This window comes from Tetrao urogallus (genome assembly GCF_951394365.1).
Source record: "Tetrao urogallus genome assembly, chromosome: 2".
Classification (NCBI taxonomy): Eukaryota; Metazoa; Chordata; class Aves; order Galliformes; family Phasianidae; genus Tetrao; species Tetrao urogallus.
Window position 1 is genome coordinate 4356507 of NC_136814.1, and position 17180 is coordinate 4373686.

At 46.0% G+C, this 17180-nt stretch overlaps 1 protein-coding gene across 1 annotated transcript in view; it reads right to left on the reverse strand.

Moving 5' to 3' along the window:
• Nucleotides 1–1393: 1393 nt before the first annotated feature.
• Nucleotides 1394–17180, reverse strand: part of ABHD12 (abhydrolase domain containing 12, lysophospholipase) — a gene marked incomplete at both ends in the record, with an annotated part of 30459 nt that continues 14672 nt past the window's right edge. The window contains 12 exons of the mRNA XM_079549943.1: nucleotides 1394–1433; nucleotides 1912–2039; nucleotides 2310–2388; nucleotides 3227–3309; nucleotides 4082–4161; nucleotides 4254–4291; nucleotides 5232–5361; nucleotides 6821–6866; nucleotides 8374–8404; nucleotides 10651–10770; nucleotides 13124–13229; nucleotides 14811–14935. Of these exons, the coding sequence (XP_079406069.1) occupies nucleotides 1394–1433; nucleotides 1912–2039; nucleotides 2310–2388; nucleotides 3227–3309; nucleotides 4082–4161; nucleotides 4254–4291; nucleotides 5232–5361; nucleotides 6821–6866; nucleotides 8374–8404; nucleotides 10651–10770; nucleotides 13124–13229; nucleotides 14811–14935 (1006 nt within the window). The remainder of the gene's footprint in view (nucleotides 1434–1911; nucleotides 2040–2309; nucleotides 2389–3226; nucleotides 3310–4081; nucleotides 4162–4253; nucleotides 4292–5231; nucleotides 5362–6820; nucleotides 6867–8373; nucleotides 8405–10650; nucleotides 10771–13123; nucleotides 13230–14810; nucleotides 14936–17180) is intronic.

Genomic DNA, 17180 nt, shown 5'->3' on the forward strand with positions numbered 1-17180 from the left:
GTCTAACCTACAGCACCTGGAATTGGCTGTAGCCTGACAGGGACCCAGCAGGACACTGCCAAGACTGCAGAAGACCCTCTCTCCTCTCCCTGCAGAGCTCAACAGCAGCATAAAAGAGGCCTGTTGTAGCCCGAAGCAGTGATAGGACATCCCCAGGATGTATCTCCATGGAAGAGGGCTCATTCCCACTTCTCTTTCCACCCACAGCACTGAGGTGAGCTGAGAAAGCAGCTGCTGGAATGGTGTGTGGTGCCCAGGATGTAGAAGGGAGGTGGAGGGAGAGATGGGAAGGAACCCAGCCTTGTTTTTGCATCGAGAGCTATGTATCACTGCCTGCTCTTAACTACAGAGGAACAGCATAGCCACAGATCCTGCAAAACTTGATCTAAGGAATTAAAAAGTAAATAAGAGAAAATAAAAAAGCCCTTCCCCCCCAAGAAAGCACACAGCTGTCCAGGTATGTATGAGGAACACGGAACACATCCACTCCCACACCCTGGGCCCATGCTCCTGGAAGAGGAAAGTCAGGCAAAATAACCTCATGCTTTCCAGTTTAATGCCCAAAGCTTGTAATTTATCTACAGCAACCACTTCAATCCTATTAAAAAGTGCATGTGAAAAAGAGGAGGAGCTCCACTGAGGATAATAGAGATGGGAGCAGAAAGGTTCAGGAAAAAAAAAAAAAGCATACAGAGAAGATAAAAGGGCATTCATCTTTTCCATTAAAGAGATGTTTAAAAAGAGAAAAAAAAAAAAGCTTTCACTTTATTTCCAAAATGTGTGCAATTAGCCCAACACTTGCAACACACTGTGACTCAAGAGCTAAACAAAAATACCTCTCACCACCTGGATCTTTAGTGGATTTGTAATTACAGCTACTTAGCAAGAAGGGAAGGCAAAACATGTATTTCCTAGAAAGAAAACACCTCAAACTCAAGCAAGACAGCTGTGGTATGGAGACACTGCAAAAGCCATTTGCCAACAAAAAAAGTCTCTACGTGATCCGAAAACCAGCAGCAGTGTTTGAAAGTGAAAGAAACACCCTTGGTCACGACACACATCCAAGGTATGTCTGTCCTCAGCAGTACCACTCTGGATTGGCCAGGCTCTGTTGTGCTTACTTGTTCACTGTTTGGTACCAGCTCCTGGGTTGTCGTCGCCCCTCCGTCCACGTCAAAAAAGGAAGCCAACCCCATCCTCCTCCTACCATCACAGGTGCTGATGTCAGGAGCTGGAGCTGCCAAGGGTACGCATCAGGACCAGAGTGGGAACTCCTGATCTCCTCTATTGCCAGGGATGGAAGGATGGCAGACTGGCCCACAGGGAGAGGGGAGGAAAATGAGGAGAGAGGAAGAAAAGAAAGGAAACCTCTGCGCTGCCAAGCAGCCATTCTTCAGTGATGATGCTCTTGTTCAGGTATTCCCAGGAATTCCCTAGGAAAAGAAACAACACAGCAGTGACTCTCAGCTCTCCTTCACTCTGGGGGATGCTGCAGCCCACAGATCTTCCATTTCCCTGACGTATACTAGGGCTCAAGCACTCGCAGCTACAGAAAACAGCAGCGAGCTTTGCTTTCACACATCAGTGGCTCCCACTAGGAGAGGTGAATGTTTGCTCAGCAAACAGCCCCTGCAGCAGAGATAAGACACGGGAGAGAACTCTCAGCTTTCTGTGGTTCCCCTCCCACAGGGAGTTTTAACTTATTCTGCAGAGAGATTGAGAACTCTGTGCTTAGCCAGCACCAGCATCTCAGCCACTCTGGAGGACAGAAGGGCTTTCATAAGAGCTGCCCAACGCGAGCACCTGCTGTGCATCCCTCACAGGGCGCGCATCCCAGCGCCGATCCAGAGCCCAAGGCACCTCTGCCCTCCCCCCCACTGCCAGAAGAGACCCCGCAGGCCGGGCAGTTACCGCAGTATTCGAGGTAGCTCTGGGCTCCTGTAGATGTACTTGTGCCGGTAGCCGAGGTCTGTGTGGAACGGGACAAACTGCACCTTGTAGTCTCGGAAACTCCGCGACGTCGCAGCAATGTTGTAAAGCTGAGCCCAAGGGGAAGCAGGTCAGGGACACGTGTCGGCCTAAAGCTGCCATCCACCCCAAGGCAGCCACCTCTTCAGGGTTCCATTACAGGCCCTGGCTTGACCAGCTCTGCCAGTCCTAGCGTGGCTTCGCTATTGATTTACCACCTCCAGCACCACAAAACCTGCAGGCTATATATTTCTGTGCCCATCCTGCCTGCCTGGCTATACGAGCTCCTCTGTGTCATTCTGTCCACACTGGTCCCTTCCACAGGATCACCACACACATACCTTCTTTCCCAGATGAAACGGTACCACCGGGTCATCCTCAGCATGAAGGATGAGCAGGGAGCAGGAAATGTACTTCACACTGTAAAGCAGATGACAGCGTCACAAGAGCTCAGGCAATCAGAAGCAAGCAGACTGGACATTTTCTTCCCTACCCTTCTACCACAAAGAGCCCCCTGCTGCTGTCAGACAAAGTCAGTTAAAAATAGAGCATGCGACCACCTGCAAGGCTTCAGTACAGCACAGTGCTAGGAAGCACGGGCTGACCCTCAGCAGGCTCCTGGCACCCTTTAACACCAACACACTTGGATCTGCAAGGAAACTGCGGTGGCAAATGTGTTCTGTGGGTCATTATCCTCAGTTCAAATCTTGACAGTGCTGTTATATGGGCACCATTAATGTAATCTACAGAAAGCTTACCAGTAAAAAGCAACCTTGGATAAGGTATTTGCTGCTCAGACCAAAGCGGCTCTCCCCTCTGCAAAGCACCATTCCCAAGGTCTGGTTGGTTTCAGTACTGGAAACCCAACTCCTAAATGCTCAGGCTCTTAAATGAAAGGCTCAGTGAAAGCAGAAATTACTATGCAAAGGATGGCTGATGCAAATGCACATCAGAGAAAGCATCTCAAACCTTTAATGTTCTGATACTACTGCTTAATGTGCTCTTGAAAAGCATAAATCACAAGGATCAAATCAGCATGTCCCTGGGTAGTCTCTGTGCTCTTTTTTGCATCTCTCCTCATTAAGACCAATTAAAAAGAAAGCTCCATAGTGCATTCATGGCTGGAAGAGCAACTGAAATCCCTTCAGCAAGTACAATGCTTGGACAAAAAAAGAGCAGAGTGCAGTCTGCTCCCTGATGCTTGTCCTGGCTCACTGCAGCATCAGCTGAAACCCCTGCAAACAGGAGATGCACTCACTTCTCATCATTTGCAAATTTAATTCCACTTGTCGTGATGGGGTCAAGGAAGAACCAGTCAAACCCTGGGAAGTATCTGTATATCTGAAAGGGAAAGTTTGCATTAGTGGGAGGCAGCAGCCATACAGACAGTAACAGAGCATGCCACTGCCATCCCTGTAACATCTCCGCTGTTGGCTGTGTTCTCAGCAATAAGAGCATGTTTCTAATAGCACCATTTTCTCCCTCCTGTTTCAGGCTTGTCTTATTAGTCTGCTCAGGAGCCAGCTCTCTGGGTGCTCGCATGGTCAGGGACACAAGGCATCGAGCTGCTGCTGGAGAGTCTTCCTGCAAGGGAGCTTTCATCACCAGCCCAGCCACATCCAACACCCACCCTGCATGTCTGCTCAGTTCTGAGCCTGCTTGCAGCCAGGCTGGGTGGGAGAGATGGCCACATCAGGCTGAGCTCACATGGGGATCTGGGCAAGTTAAAGGGGCTGCACTGCAAGGGCTGTGGCCAGGGAAGCTCAGCATTGCCATCGCTTTGCTCACAGCCCACAGACTGTCCTCTCACAACAGAGAACATTCAGCACAGGGGGGGCTGTCCATTGCTGAAGGTAAAGCTGATTCTCCCCCTCCCTGCATTTACTTCTCTGTCTGATCCCAGTTTATTTTCTTCTACCAGACTCCACAGATGACTGGTGGTGCTTATTGCACTGGTCTTCTTAGGAGCTGCCTTAAGCACGAGCCTTTACAAGAGCCAGGAGTAACCATCCCTGCTGCCCCACGGAGCGAGCAGTCAGCTACGTCACTTTGGAAGGCTAACTTCTAGGCACACAATTACACACCACTGTTGTGAGAAGCACTGTGTACTTGCCACAGAAAAGGGATGACTTCGTGCCTCCTCCCGTATGTTGGTGAACGGAGATTCCAGGATCAGGGCTTCAGGGGGTGTTTCTGAAAAGCCAAAGGCAATGTGCTGAAGTGCAGCAGCCAAAACCTGTGCCATGGGCAGCACCTGGTCCAGCTGAAGAGCCCACCAGACTTACCTCTCTCACAAAGGCGCCTCACGAGGTTTGTTGCGACCCTGGAAAGAAGAACAGTGAGTGTTAATCTGGCACAGACCCTTCGCAAAGCACCAGGCTCTGACCTACAGACTGTATGGGACGTGCAGGGAAGAGGGGGAGGCAGCAATGTGGGCAGAGGTGTACGAAGTAGCTCCCAAGGTGACAATGCAATGAGTTACAGCTGGATCAAAGCTGCAAGGTCTCCTCCATGCAACCCTGTGGGATGGAGATATTTCCAAAGCAGCCTCAAATGATTTCATCTGGACACAGCCTAAAGTAACTCTCGTGTTTGCCTCCTGTTCCTCACAAAATCAAGGGGTCAACAGTCCATGGTTCCTACTGAACATCATCAGCCTCCAGAGGATGATCAGCAGAGGAAACTGAGGAAGCAGGAAAGGCAGCTTAACATGCATGGAGAGGCATTTTGGGTTGCAGACTTCTCACTGTTCATACTTCCCTATGCCAGGTACAACCATGTCAATATTGCAGATGAGCAGCAGTGTAACCATGCAGGCATCTACACAAACATTGATTACAAACAGTACGTTTGTAATAGGATAGGAGAGAACATGTTGTAAGAGAAAATAGCATGCACACGTGCTGGTCTTTCAGAATGTCAAATAAGTGTTTTGCTTTGAAAGACAAATGCAAACAGAGGTTTACCACAGGAAGACATCAGTGCTGTCCCACTCTCTTTCCCCATAATCAAACAGAATCTTATCTAAGTGTCTGCTTTCCAGACTCCCTCTGGGCAATGAAAGTTCAAGATCAATTCCTGCACAGTCATTTGCTGTAGCCCTTCTCACTCTGCAGAGTGAACAGAGGAAGCTCCTCTGTAGCAATTACGCCTCAGACTCCAAGCCAAGCCAGCCTAGGGATTATGGCAAACAGCACCTTCAGCCAAGGTCAGTGTTACTGTTTTTCAGAAGATGCTAAGTCCCACTGCGATTAGATGCTTACCCTGTGCCCAAGGAGTGCCCCCATATATAGACAGGGTTGTCTCCACTTCTTGCTTTTATCCAGTCAAAGACATGAAGGGCATCGTAGGTCATTCCCCTCTCCGACGGGCTGCCTACTGAATCACCCCAGCCTGAAACACAAGGTGTCCCTGTTCAGAAAGGCATGAATGGCACCACAAAGCCAGCCAGCTCTTCCCACACAGCCCACCTGCAAAGGTGTGCGACACGGACAGATTCTGCTTAGCTCACTGTGCTCCTCTACAATTTGGGTTAAAAGCCCTGACTGATCAGCAGTCACTGAGAGAAAGTAATTGCTGTAACTGCTGGCTGCCATGCAGTTCTTAACAGCTTGGTCAATAACAAAATCAAGAGCTGGATCTCAGACAGTGCCACGCTGTGTTCTTGCAGCTCCCCATCAGTATAACCCAGCTCCCAAACCTTAGCTACCTTTGCACATAACCAGCTTGGAAGTGCAATCTCTGGTAAAGAACTGGATCCTTATGATCTAAACACAGGCATGTTTCACAAAGCTGCTACAACGTCAGCTCGTCCATGCTGTTCAATCAATGCCCTGCAGCAATTTTCCACTCTCCTGATAGCCTTGGCTCTGTCCCTATTACAGCACATCTACAAATCCTCTGCTGAGCAGGAAACGTGCCACATCCCTTTTGATACCTAATAAGCAGCCAGGGAAGCAGCTGCCAGGAGGATGGAAAAACAGGACAAGCTCCTAATACACCTCTCTCAGATGTCTTGATAAAACTGTGATGGGGAAATTTCTTTACCACTCACTAGTGCTGCCATGGTCTCGACACTAAGAAGGCAAACAGCAGCAGATGCTTGACTGCTGGTGGCACAGAGATGCAAAATGGTCACAGGTTCTGCTGAAGATGCTGAGCAGTGAGCTACCACACACCTCAGCTTTGCAAAAACGAATGTGGGGTCTCTGTGACAGCATACAGAATATTAAAAAGGTCTTTTATCAAAGGTATCAGCATTTGTGGAGGAAAAACAGGGGTTTTTTTACTGCAATCTTGAGTATGCTTTAATTCTTGTGCATTTTATCGCCCTTTAGAGAGCTCCTCTGCTCTCCAAATCAAAGAGCCCTGTGCACAAGGACAGACAGGAGCCAGAGTCCCAAGCTGGACATCAGGAAGCAGGGCCTGAGGCTCCGCCAAAGCTGCTGCCTAGCAATCCAGTTGCACTCATTTTCTGTGTAATGCACACAGAGGTTTCACATGCCAAGCAGGGAATGAGATCACTGCCTCTTCTCACAATGGTTACAGAATGGGGACCCTCTGATACAACAGGAATAGAAAAGATGAATTGTTTCTGGCAGATCTTCTCAGGAGGAAAAAAAAAAAGGGGGAAGGGGGGTGAGGGAAGAACTCAAAGCTGTGCATTTCTGGAAGCTCTCTGTATATCCCTGGAGAAAAAAAAACACACAGTAACCACACCTAATTAGCTGGCAGTAAGCCTTTATAAAATGAGTTCCCATGAGATTAAAACAAATAAATAAGCAGCAACTACTTTGCTGCTTAAGAAAGAGACGGCCAGAAGTGTTTCATATAGTAACAGGTGCCCACATACCTCGATAATCAAATGTGACCACGTGGTACCCAAGGGAGCTGAGGACCTGGAAAGAAGAGAAACACAAACTCATCACAGAAACAGTCACAGCAGCCATGCCCCTGCCTCAGGCCAAGGATGCAGGGATACAGGGATCTAATTTACAACGCCATCAGCCCAATAAGGCAGAGGGGTTACTTTGGCTCTGTGATGTGGCAGGCACAGGACTTTGAAACAGCGATAGTTCGTGGCTTTACTCCATTGGTCTCCTGAAGCTCACACCAGGCTTTCTGAGATGTAGGTCCCCCTGTAGCAGCTCTGCCTTTAAGATCTACAAGCATGCTCAGACTGCTTCCTCTGCAACAACTGCCAGGTTTTGCTGTGCAACAGTCCAGCTGCTTCGTTTATGCTATTCAAACTTGTTAACTTGTGCTTAGCAGCACAGGCTGATTCCCAAAAACAACCAAGCAGATCACCTACACGACAGCCTTCTCAGCTGTCATCGTGTGCCATCCTCCAGGCACTTTTATCTTAGAAGAAACATCACCTGTTTCCATGAGGCTGAATGGCATTTTCCAAGCGACCCAAATTAAAAAGAGTTTACTGCAAGGGATCTTGCATAAGGAGAAGCACTGCAATAAATCTTCACAAATGCCAATGCTGATGCCAATTAAAGAGAAAGAAATGAGAGCTACATTCATCTGGAGAACATAAACTCAATCCTTTCCAAATAAACTAGCAAAAATAGTTACAGCTTTCAGAAACACTTTGTATCAGACCAAGGCATTGTGTGCGAGAAAATGACTGCAGAAGTCATTAAGCTAAGACCCAAAGCAACTGAAGTTCCCTGTTCTCACAAGGCAACACTGTGCTAGGCAACACTTGAGATGGTAACACAGATGAACTGTGCCATGGGAAAAGGGGAAACGCGGGCTGAACTGGTCTCTGATTGACAACTCATAAGCAAAACGTGTGCGCTGGCAATCTGAAAAACACTTCATTGCAACAAGTGGCTGTGTGACTGGGCGAGCTCGAGCTCCCAGAGCCCAACCAACAGGGAAGTTTATGCTGGCTCAGCCCAGCATTTCAGCATTTACAAGACCAAAAGTCACCTTGAAAGGTTTGAAGAGCGTGAGGAATATGAGCCGGCCTCAAACCTTGTGCACCTTCCCTTCATTTGGAGAGATGTGGTAGCATAATGGTGGGCATACAGAGACTGCTAACATATGAAAGAACGCTCTTACACGGTACCTGAAGTCAGAATACTGCTACAGTCAATCAAATCACGGCTGTGATTAAACAAAGCTTTTATTTTTCCTGTAAATTGTGTTGTGAAAGTATTATAGGCAAAGCTCGGTTGGAGCTGACAGGTAGCAGCAGGTAAAAGATCTCTGAAGTATCTTTAACGTGGAGAGGAGCGCTCAGTGCTTACAGACCCCTTGTGCACTTCATGTCTAGAGACTGGGAGCCCTCGGCTATCTGCCTGTTGGCAGTGGGCTGCAGTGAGCAGCCTCCATGCCTGCGCACGTCTCACTGTGCTCACACAATCACTTGGACAACGTGCAGCCACTTACCTTATAAAGCTCCACACGGTGATCCCCTCCTCTGGCAAAAGCGATTCATGTAGAAGAATTCAAAAAAGAAAGAAGTCAGCGTTTAGGCTTCCAGAGACAGATTTTTCCCATTGTCTCAGGACTTCAGCTAGACACAATCAGCAGAAGAAGCACTATAACTGCTTTGTAAAGGCCTTCCAGAAGACACCAAGGCTTTCTTGAGCTATGCAGGACTTAGCCTTCTCCCTTTAAATCTCTTCTGATGGCACAGAAAGATGAACTTCTCAACCCTCCAACCTGCCCCTGGCCTTGACCCAGCAGTACGCCCTGATCTCAGCAGACCTCACCACGTCAAGCAAGCTGGGCCTTGGATCTTCTCACCTGGCTCCAAGCACAGTGACAGAAAGGACAGGTGCACAAGAGAAACCAGAGCTGAACATTGGGAACAAGTTCGTGGGAAGAATCAGCTTTAATGCGTTTAGGTTTTTTTGTAAATTGAAATCTAGATGCTAAAAAGGAAAGGAGAGTGAATGTGCCTTTAGGTGCACTAAAATACATCTACAAACATTGGTCTAGTAGTGCTGGAAGAGCAGATTTGCACCTGCACTCATATGAGGAGTCTAAAACATCCCTGCTGTGAGGGTTTTGGTCAGTGCAGGCTCTGAATCAGTGCCACAATGCCACTTTCCAGAACTCCCTTGAGAACACACACACTTGCCAGCTACAAGCTGTCAGCTCCAACTGTGCTACAAAATACCCAACACAGCAGAAACAGGGCAAAATGCAAGGGGTTGCTTGTAGGCCAGCTTGAACCAAACCACTCTGAGGAAGAGGTATTGAGGTATTTGCCTGAGAAGCCACCCATACGTGCACACCCACACCCTCCTCAAAGTGCAATGCAGGCATTTCTTTAAGGGCATCAGGTAAACCAAACAGCTCTGCCTCAGCTCCAGAGCACTCAGCCAAAGCAGAAAGCAGAGGCAGTGCCCTTTTACTTACGGTTAATGCAGCCTGCATCAATAAAGCAGCCATTTTGCAAGAGTGATATGTATTAAAGCAGGAATGGCAAAGCTGATACAACTCCAGCTTCCTCCAGCACATAGTAAAGCTAAATGTGAAATAAAGAACCAGTCCATAGCTCAGCACTTTATCTCACTAACACCTGGGGAGCCAAGAAGTAAATCTAATCAATAGGCACATACATAACAGAGATACTGGTCCTCAATTACCACCATTACGCTGCAGAACAGCTTCCATTAGTATCATTTGCTTCCACACAAGGAAACAAGCTAAGCAGAATTTGAAAAATGAGGCAACAATTTGATTAAACTTTTAATACATCAGCACAAGGAGACAAGGTCAGTTTCTAAAGTCCCATCTGCACACGCATTTCCCACTCACAGCATGCAATTTCCATACTTTGCCTTACACGAAGAAGGATTGCTGCTGACCTAAGATCTTAGGGGAAGGAGGACAAAGTTCCTGCAATGTAAGGGCCAGCAAGTCTTCACAACCACCACAGTTAAAGCAGAATTGTATTTCTGTAATGCTTCCCCTTTGCAGAGCACCTACAAGCACACATCAACACCACAAGAACACGCACTCAGAACTCCAAAAGGGGCCCATACTCTTTGAAAACTGTATGTTAATAAAGCAGATAGTTGTGTACTAATAACTGAACTGAAGCTCTGCATCATACAGATATGGGGCAGGAAAAACATGGTACTAAGAATCATCCAGCAAGTTTCCTACTGTGCTTTTAGCACCAAGAGACATAGGATAGACAACCTGACCATGGCTGATATCTGTGGTCAACTATAAAACTGCAAATTCTAAACACGTTCCAGACCAATATCCTCTATGTATGCAACAATGAAACAAGACCAGCACTTTACCTTCCTCTTTCCATCTGATTTTCCTTCCTCAAAATGCATTACAATAAGCTCAAGAAAGGAACTGGAAAGCTTATTTAATGCACTTAAAGCACATACACAGAAATTTCTATCTCACATTCTATCTCAATTCTATCTCATTCTATTCTATCATTCTATCTCAATTCTATCTCATACCTCAATTAAGAAACCATTAGAGTGACAGTAAGTATTTCTCCCTGCTTGATCTACTACATGTCACAGCCTCCTGGCTTCTGGCAGACACGAGATACAAAATAACTACAGTATCACCTATCTCTGATAATGCAATAAAAGAAAAGCACTGAGCTGTTTTTAGATCATGTGTTGATGCTGTGACAAGGCAGGGAGGCCACCCACAAGAAGTCACTGCTGTTTTGTGTCTCACCTTGTTCCCGCATTGCCGTGCAAGTAAAGGATCACAGGATGGCTGGAACCCAAAGCATCTTCAAACCACAGCTGGTCCTTCCCTCTGGCATTCTTCCATAAGGCTGCAGGGACCGTATGCCTGCATCCAGAAGGAAAAAAATACATCCCCTATTGCTAATCAGTCTCTGCAACTCAACCACCAGCTCTTCTGATGGTTTCATTCATGCAGAGTTGCACTGCTCACACATTTTCCATACAACTGTCACGCTCAGCCAAAAGCACGTTAAACACTTCTAAAAGTATCTTTCAAACAAACTGTAACAGGATCATCACTGGGGTTATTTCTGCATTTTCATCTCCATCTGTGCTGCTTTCAAAACTCGAGGCTGTGCAAGCCACCAAATTCAAAGTACATTTACTGCACATCCTGCCGTTCCAGAGAAAGAATCTCAGTCCCTCAGCTTTTATGGCATTTGATTACTTCAATTAACAGACTAAATACATCATGAACAAGATTCACAGGCAGGCCAGTAGATATGCAGAACAATCACCAAAGTCAGCTGACTTTGGAAAGAACATTCCATGAGCAAGAGGCACAGCTGAGTAAGGCGAGCGGAGGACAAAGAGGTGTTCAAGGTTTGCTGAGAAAATCATGTGTTTTCTTTACAGCACCGGGTTCCTGAAGGTGTAACATTTTAGCTGGAAAAGCCACCATCTAGAAGAGCCAGGAATTTAACTCACAGCTGTTCCATAGAGAATATCAATGGGCAGCCTGTTAGAAAGAATTCAACACCGGTGGAATTGAAAGAGAAACAACAAACCAAATAAAAGGCAAACATCCAAAGTGGGTGATTATTTTGGAATACAAGCACTGAAGGTGAGTGCATGTCCACAAGCCCAAACCACTGACCAGGGGGGCCAGCTTACAGCTGTCACAGTATCTGAAGTACTCCCTTTTCTCCTAGGAAGATCAAACTATCCACCACACCTTCCTCCCAGATGTAAAAACATTCAGAGGGCAAACCAGCACATAAGACACTACAAAATTTACTTGTGTGGGGGCAGCCAGATGGAGGTTTTGAGGAAGAAAAAGCCCCAACAGCTGCAGGATCCAGCATTCTGCCCTAGGAATTCTGAGAGCTTACAATGAAAGCAGGCTGAAGACTCTGTTTCAGAAATGTACTGAACAAAACACCTTACAGGAGCACTAAAGCAAGGCTCCAAACTTTACTGAAAATCTATTTGATAAGCATCAGGACAAGTCACACAGACACTGAATTGCCACCAGAAGCTGGAAGTCCTGTTCTGGTAAAGAAATACAGTATATTCGTAAAGGAAAACCAAAATCTCAAGGTTGCAATCTAAAATTATTCAGCACGTTATCAGGTGGAATTGTAATTGTTGAAGTGAAGAGACAAGCCATTACTTAATTAGCCTGCCTTGGAAACTAAACCAACGGCTGAAAATGTCTTTCAGCATAACTCAGCTAAAGGGAAGGAACCATTACTTGCTCACAGTGAGTGAGCCACTCTCAAGCAATGAGAGCCCTCTGCATTAGCAGACACGTACAGAGGACCTGCACACAACTAAAACCTCTAAATGCTACAGTCTGCAGCTCTAATGACACTGGCTGTATTAAGAAATGGCACCTTTCTCTTCACACCTGAACAGCATCTGGACTTTTTTCCCCTCAGGTGCTCAATGCTCTTGGATACACATTCAAACTGCAGGCACTTTTTGCTCAAAGCTAGCAGGGATTTTTCCATAGCTTCAAAATTGCTGGTGTTGAAACACAAAAGAAAGTGATAATGAGGAACAGACATGAAAACTGGCCTGAGTTGGCCAAATAGTGTGACAAGAACTGAGAGCAGACCATTTCAGACCAAGAACCTGTCATCTGAGTGACCGTGGTTCACAAGCAACTAATATCAACTGCCCTTACCTGGGACCAGAAGATCTTCTGTAAGGAAAGCACTGACACTATCAGCTACTCTGCTGAGAGCAAGCAGCACATTCCTTCCTCACCCACTCTCCAAACTTTACATATGTTTTATACACAAAATATTATTCCTCCTTTTCTGAACACTTTGATCCTATCTTCTCCCACATTTATTTTGCAAAGCAAACTATGAGCAACAGTTGAATGACAAGACTTCTATATCCTTATGGCTGGTGTGATATGGAGGCACAATCTTGGTAATAACGCAGAGCATTTGTGATCCCTTTATGATTCCAAATTGTGAAATTCCCCTGGAAGCACACATTGTCCAATTCTGTTTCATGCATTACTGATCCGAGTTCAACCAAGCCCCAGAGATTTGCATACTTCTGGACATGAACTCAGTCACTTGGCAAAGAAAAGCACAAACACCCACAAATCAGAGCAGTCAGTGGCTGTCACATGCACAGCAAAAATACTGGATGTGCAGTACTGAGAACAAAAGAAAGACTACAGCTGCACAACACATACTGCACAAAACACATTTCCTTACCAGACTCCAATGGTCACATCCTCCTCTGGCTGAAGGTAATAATTACAGGTGTGGTTTAAACCCTGATCTTGTGGTCTTTTCAAGTCAATGAAATATGGGACCCTCACTGAAAAAAGAAATTAAAATGTTAAAAAAAAAGGGGGAAAAACAGAATATGAAACGTTTTAACTTTTACCTTCATTTCCTTATGGAACAGCTTTACCAAGGCACTTGTGTTGGGGTATGAGGAGAGTGATACACACTCAACAAATGTGCCAAAAAGCCCTTGCTCTTTTTGTGTGTAAGGATGATCTGAATTACAGTTGCAGCTAAAACGCAAATATGAAAGATGACACGTGCAAAAGAAACAAATAGGGAGCAGAGTGAAACTAAGAGGTGGGGGAGATGCAGCTCCCTTGAACCACCACTGCCCAGTCTGCTCTGCCAATCTCCAGGCACAGCAGCCACTCCTGCTCTATCAGTGCAGTGACTTGTTGACTTGGCAAAGTTTTTATTGTTTGCAGCAATGGAATTTACTGATGGAGCAACCTGACCTGCAACAAAGGGTGTATCCCAAAGTTAATGGGTAATGTGTTTCAGGATGGCGTGTGGTTTCCTCCTCCATAATAAAAAAAGATAGAGGATTGTAAAAATCACGGAACTGCAGGCGATGAAAGGGGCCTCAAGAGATCACTGAGTCCAACCTACTGCTAAAGGAGGTTGTCTCCAATAGGTCACACAGATAGGCAGCCAGATGGGTCTTGAATATCTCCATAGGAGACTCCACCACCTCTCTGGATAATGCATTATAATAGCAAACCCCACACTGCTGTTGTCATGTAAGAGTAAGGCAAACAGTGTCAAACACTCTCCTGAGCCTTGGAGGAGGATATGCAGCTTGCTAGCTTACTCTCCAATGAACAGCACATAATTGCCATGTATTCATAGCAACCATGGACCAAGGTGGTAGAACATAGAGAGAATGCAACCAAAATAACAAAAGCAATATAAAAGCAATATGTCAATACATAAAAGCAACATATTTACAGGAGGCAAACCAGCTTTTTATACAGGTAGATAATGATAGAACAAGAGGGAATGGCTTTAAACTAAAAGGGGAGATTTTGATTAAGATGTTAGGGGGAAATTTCTTACCTAGAGGGCAGTGAGGCCCTGGCAGTGCTGCCCAGAGAGCTGTGGTGCCCCATGCCTGGAGATGCCAAGGCCAGGTTGAATGGGCCCTGGGCAGCCAGCCCATGGCAGGGGTTGGGGATGATTGAGCTTTAAAATCCCTTCCAACCCAAGGCATTCCATGATCCCTGTACTTGATCCTCCCAGCCAGAGTTTTTGTGATCAGAGGAGGAAATTTTTCAAGCTTCATTACAAATCACACGCAAGTTTTAAAACAAAAATTTAGATTGCAAAGAAGCATCCTTCATTCAGTAATTCTCCATCATTTTCCATCCTGTGGTTACCTGAGCTTCTCTGGGAGTCAGGTTTGCTCTCCAGACCCACTGCACGATTGGAGACCGCTAAGGCCACAGAGAATGCTCTCCAACTCATAGTCCAGAGAACTTATAGTCTGCAAAGGCTCACATCTTTCACAAGCCGTAAGCTTGCAGAGTGGGAAGTCAGAGCAGAAAAATGAAAAATGATGACACTCCTTGCTTTCACCCTTCACCTCTCTTCAAAAGACTGAGTCACTTACCAAAGTTTAGGAAGACCAGCTTCGCCTGAATAGCAGGGCAAAGTTTTACTAGGAATGGAATGGCTATGTACACTCCCAGCAGCCAGATGATCAGCCTCCGCAATCGGAACCAGAACCCATGCCGCCTGTGGAAGAGGAGGAGAAAAGAAAGGCCTTAGTGCAGCAGGAATTTACAAAGCAGTCATCATAACGATCCGTGTGCTTGGCGAATTCAAAAACCAATTCACTTATTCTTTAAACAAAAGAAACTTGAAGGAGTTTACAGAGCCTCAGCTGGTTGAGAGAAGCAGAAACTACCAAACCATCAGCTGATAAGTCACCCTAGAGACACGGAACAGAAACTTCCCTCTACAACACACTGTAACAGACATTTTTTCTGCTGATTTTACAGATTACAACATCTCTAGAAAAGCACATCACACGTCTGTCTGCAAATAGAAGCCTGGCTGTGTGCACCACTTTAAGCACTATCAGCATGGTTTGGTTTTTTTTTTTTTCCAGTTAAGACTTCAAGTATTTTGAAGAACTATTTGTAATGAGATTGCCTAATACTCAACTGCTAATGTTACACAGCATCTGTGCAGACTGGAGCAGAGTCCTGCCTTGCTCAGCTAGAAGGGCTCGTACCTCCCAATGACCTGGAAAGGAAATCCTTCTAAGTTATAAAACATGATGAGATTTCTGCTCTGTGGCTTTTACTCTCTGTGAGTCCAATTTCCCAATACTTCACTTCTCTTTTCTCCAGAGTATTCAGATTGAGAGGAGTAAGCTGCTTTAAGAAAAACATACATGGTATCAACAGATCACAGAGTAGAAGTAAAGCAACTTTTTTCAAAATACTCTTTACCATCTCAGATGGTACATACAGAAATGTGTGTGGCGTGCATGCACAACGCTGCACTTGCCATGGTTTGCTTAATTGACGTGCTATGGGCAGAAACAATTATGATTCAATTGTGATTGCATGCAGTCCAGAACTAAAATGTATTCACACCCTTCAGGCAACAGGACTCCTTTGCTCTCCAGCTGAGTCCTGAGCAGGAACCACGCTGCACATCAGTGAACAATCAGCACTGCTATCAGCAGCTCTTGCCAGCAGCCAAAGGCAGAGATCAATTCTTCCAGCAGGTCTGAAATTATTATTTCCCACTGGGCTGTTCAGGAGGTGACATGCTGAACTTTTTCCATAGCAGTGCCAGTAAGGTTTGAACACAGTCAGCTACTTGCAACAATCACATAGAGGGCATGGGGAGCTCTTTTAAAAATATTTTTTCCAAGAAATGAGCGTACAGCCAAAACACTTCAGATCTCAACAGTTTTTGCACCCCTACACTGAGCAAAAGGAGAAAATCTCCTCCCAGCCCTCCCTTGAACTTTTTGGTATGGTCTCTGGGAACGGGCTATCTTACATTTCCAAAGTCAGCACCCACCATACTACTGCCTCCCCTAAGCACCTGCCCATCTCCTCTTGCCTGGGAACTGTGTAGGCATCAGCCATTCAGGAGGATGCACCTTTTCTGACAAGGTGAAGAAACAGCCATCTCCAAAAGGGGAACCAAACATTTTAAGACGTGAGGAGCAACTCTGGCTGCGGTAAGCACACAGTGAAACACCCAAAGGATTGTAATACTTTCCATGGAAAACCTGACAATGAAGACTTGAAAAAAGCCAAAGGCTTTCCATACCTCAAGTCCAGTTTCCTGAAGTATCGGGGAAAATGGAAACAGAAAATGCCTGATGATGGAAAAGGTACAGAACAGAGGAACACCAAGGGAACCAAAGCCTCGGGGTGACCCATCTCCACCCACAGACAGCAACAGGAGCAGCAGGATGCAGAGGGCACAGGCAGTGACACCAGCACAGTGCCTGCCCACACTGGGGACCTTCACACAGGCCCAGATTTCAGCCCTACAGAAAAACCAGTGGTGCAGAACAGCACCAGAGCCAGCTCTGAACCCCTGCAGGCACAACAAGAAGACATCAAAACTGGGGTTCTCCCACACCTGGGTTACAAGACCCACATGTGAGCTGGAATCAGGATACTGCTGAAGAACACACCGAGTAACTCCATCAGAGCAAAGGGATGATTTTAATTTCCTCTTTTTCTCCGTAGAAGACTGAATGAGCATCCTTTCCTTTGCTCTGGTGCTCTCTGCCAAATGCTAATAGGTAATGTGACATTTACACCTCATCACCAGGGAGATGTCTACTTAAAATGCAACCAGGACAAAGCCTCAATCCATCAACAAACAGCTTTGCTTCCAGGGATAAATCGGAGACAACGGACTGCAGTACAGACACGGTAAAATTATCTGCTAAATACCTAGTGAGTAATTTACCTAAATTAAACTGCTTTTGCCCTGCAGAAAA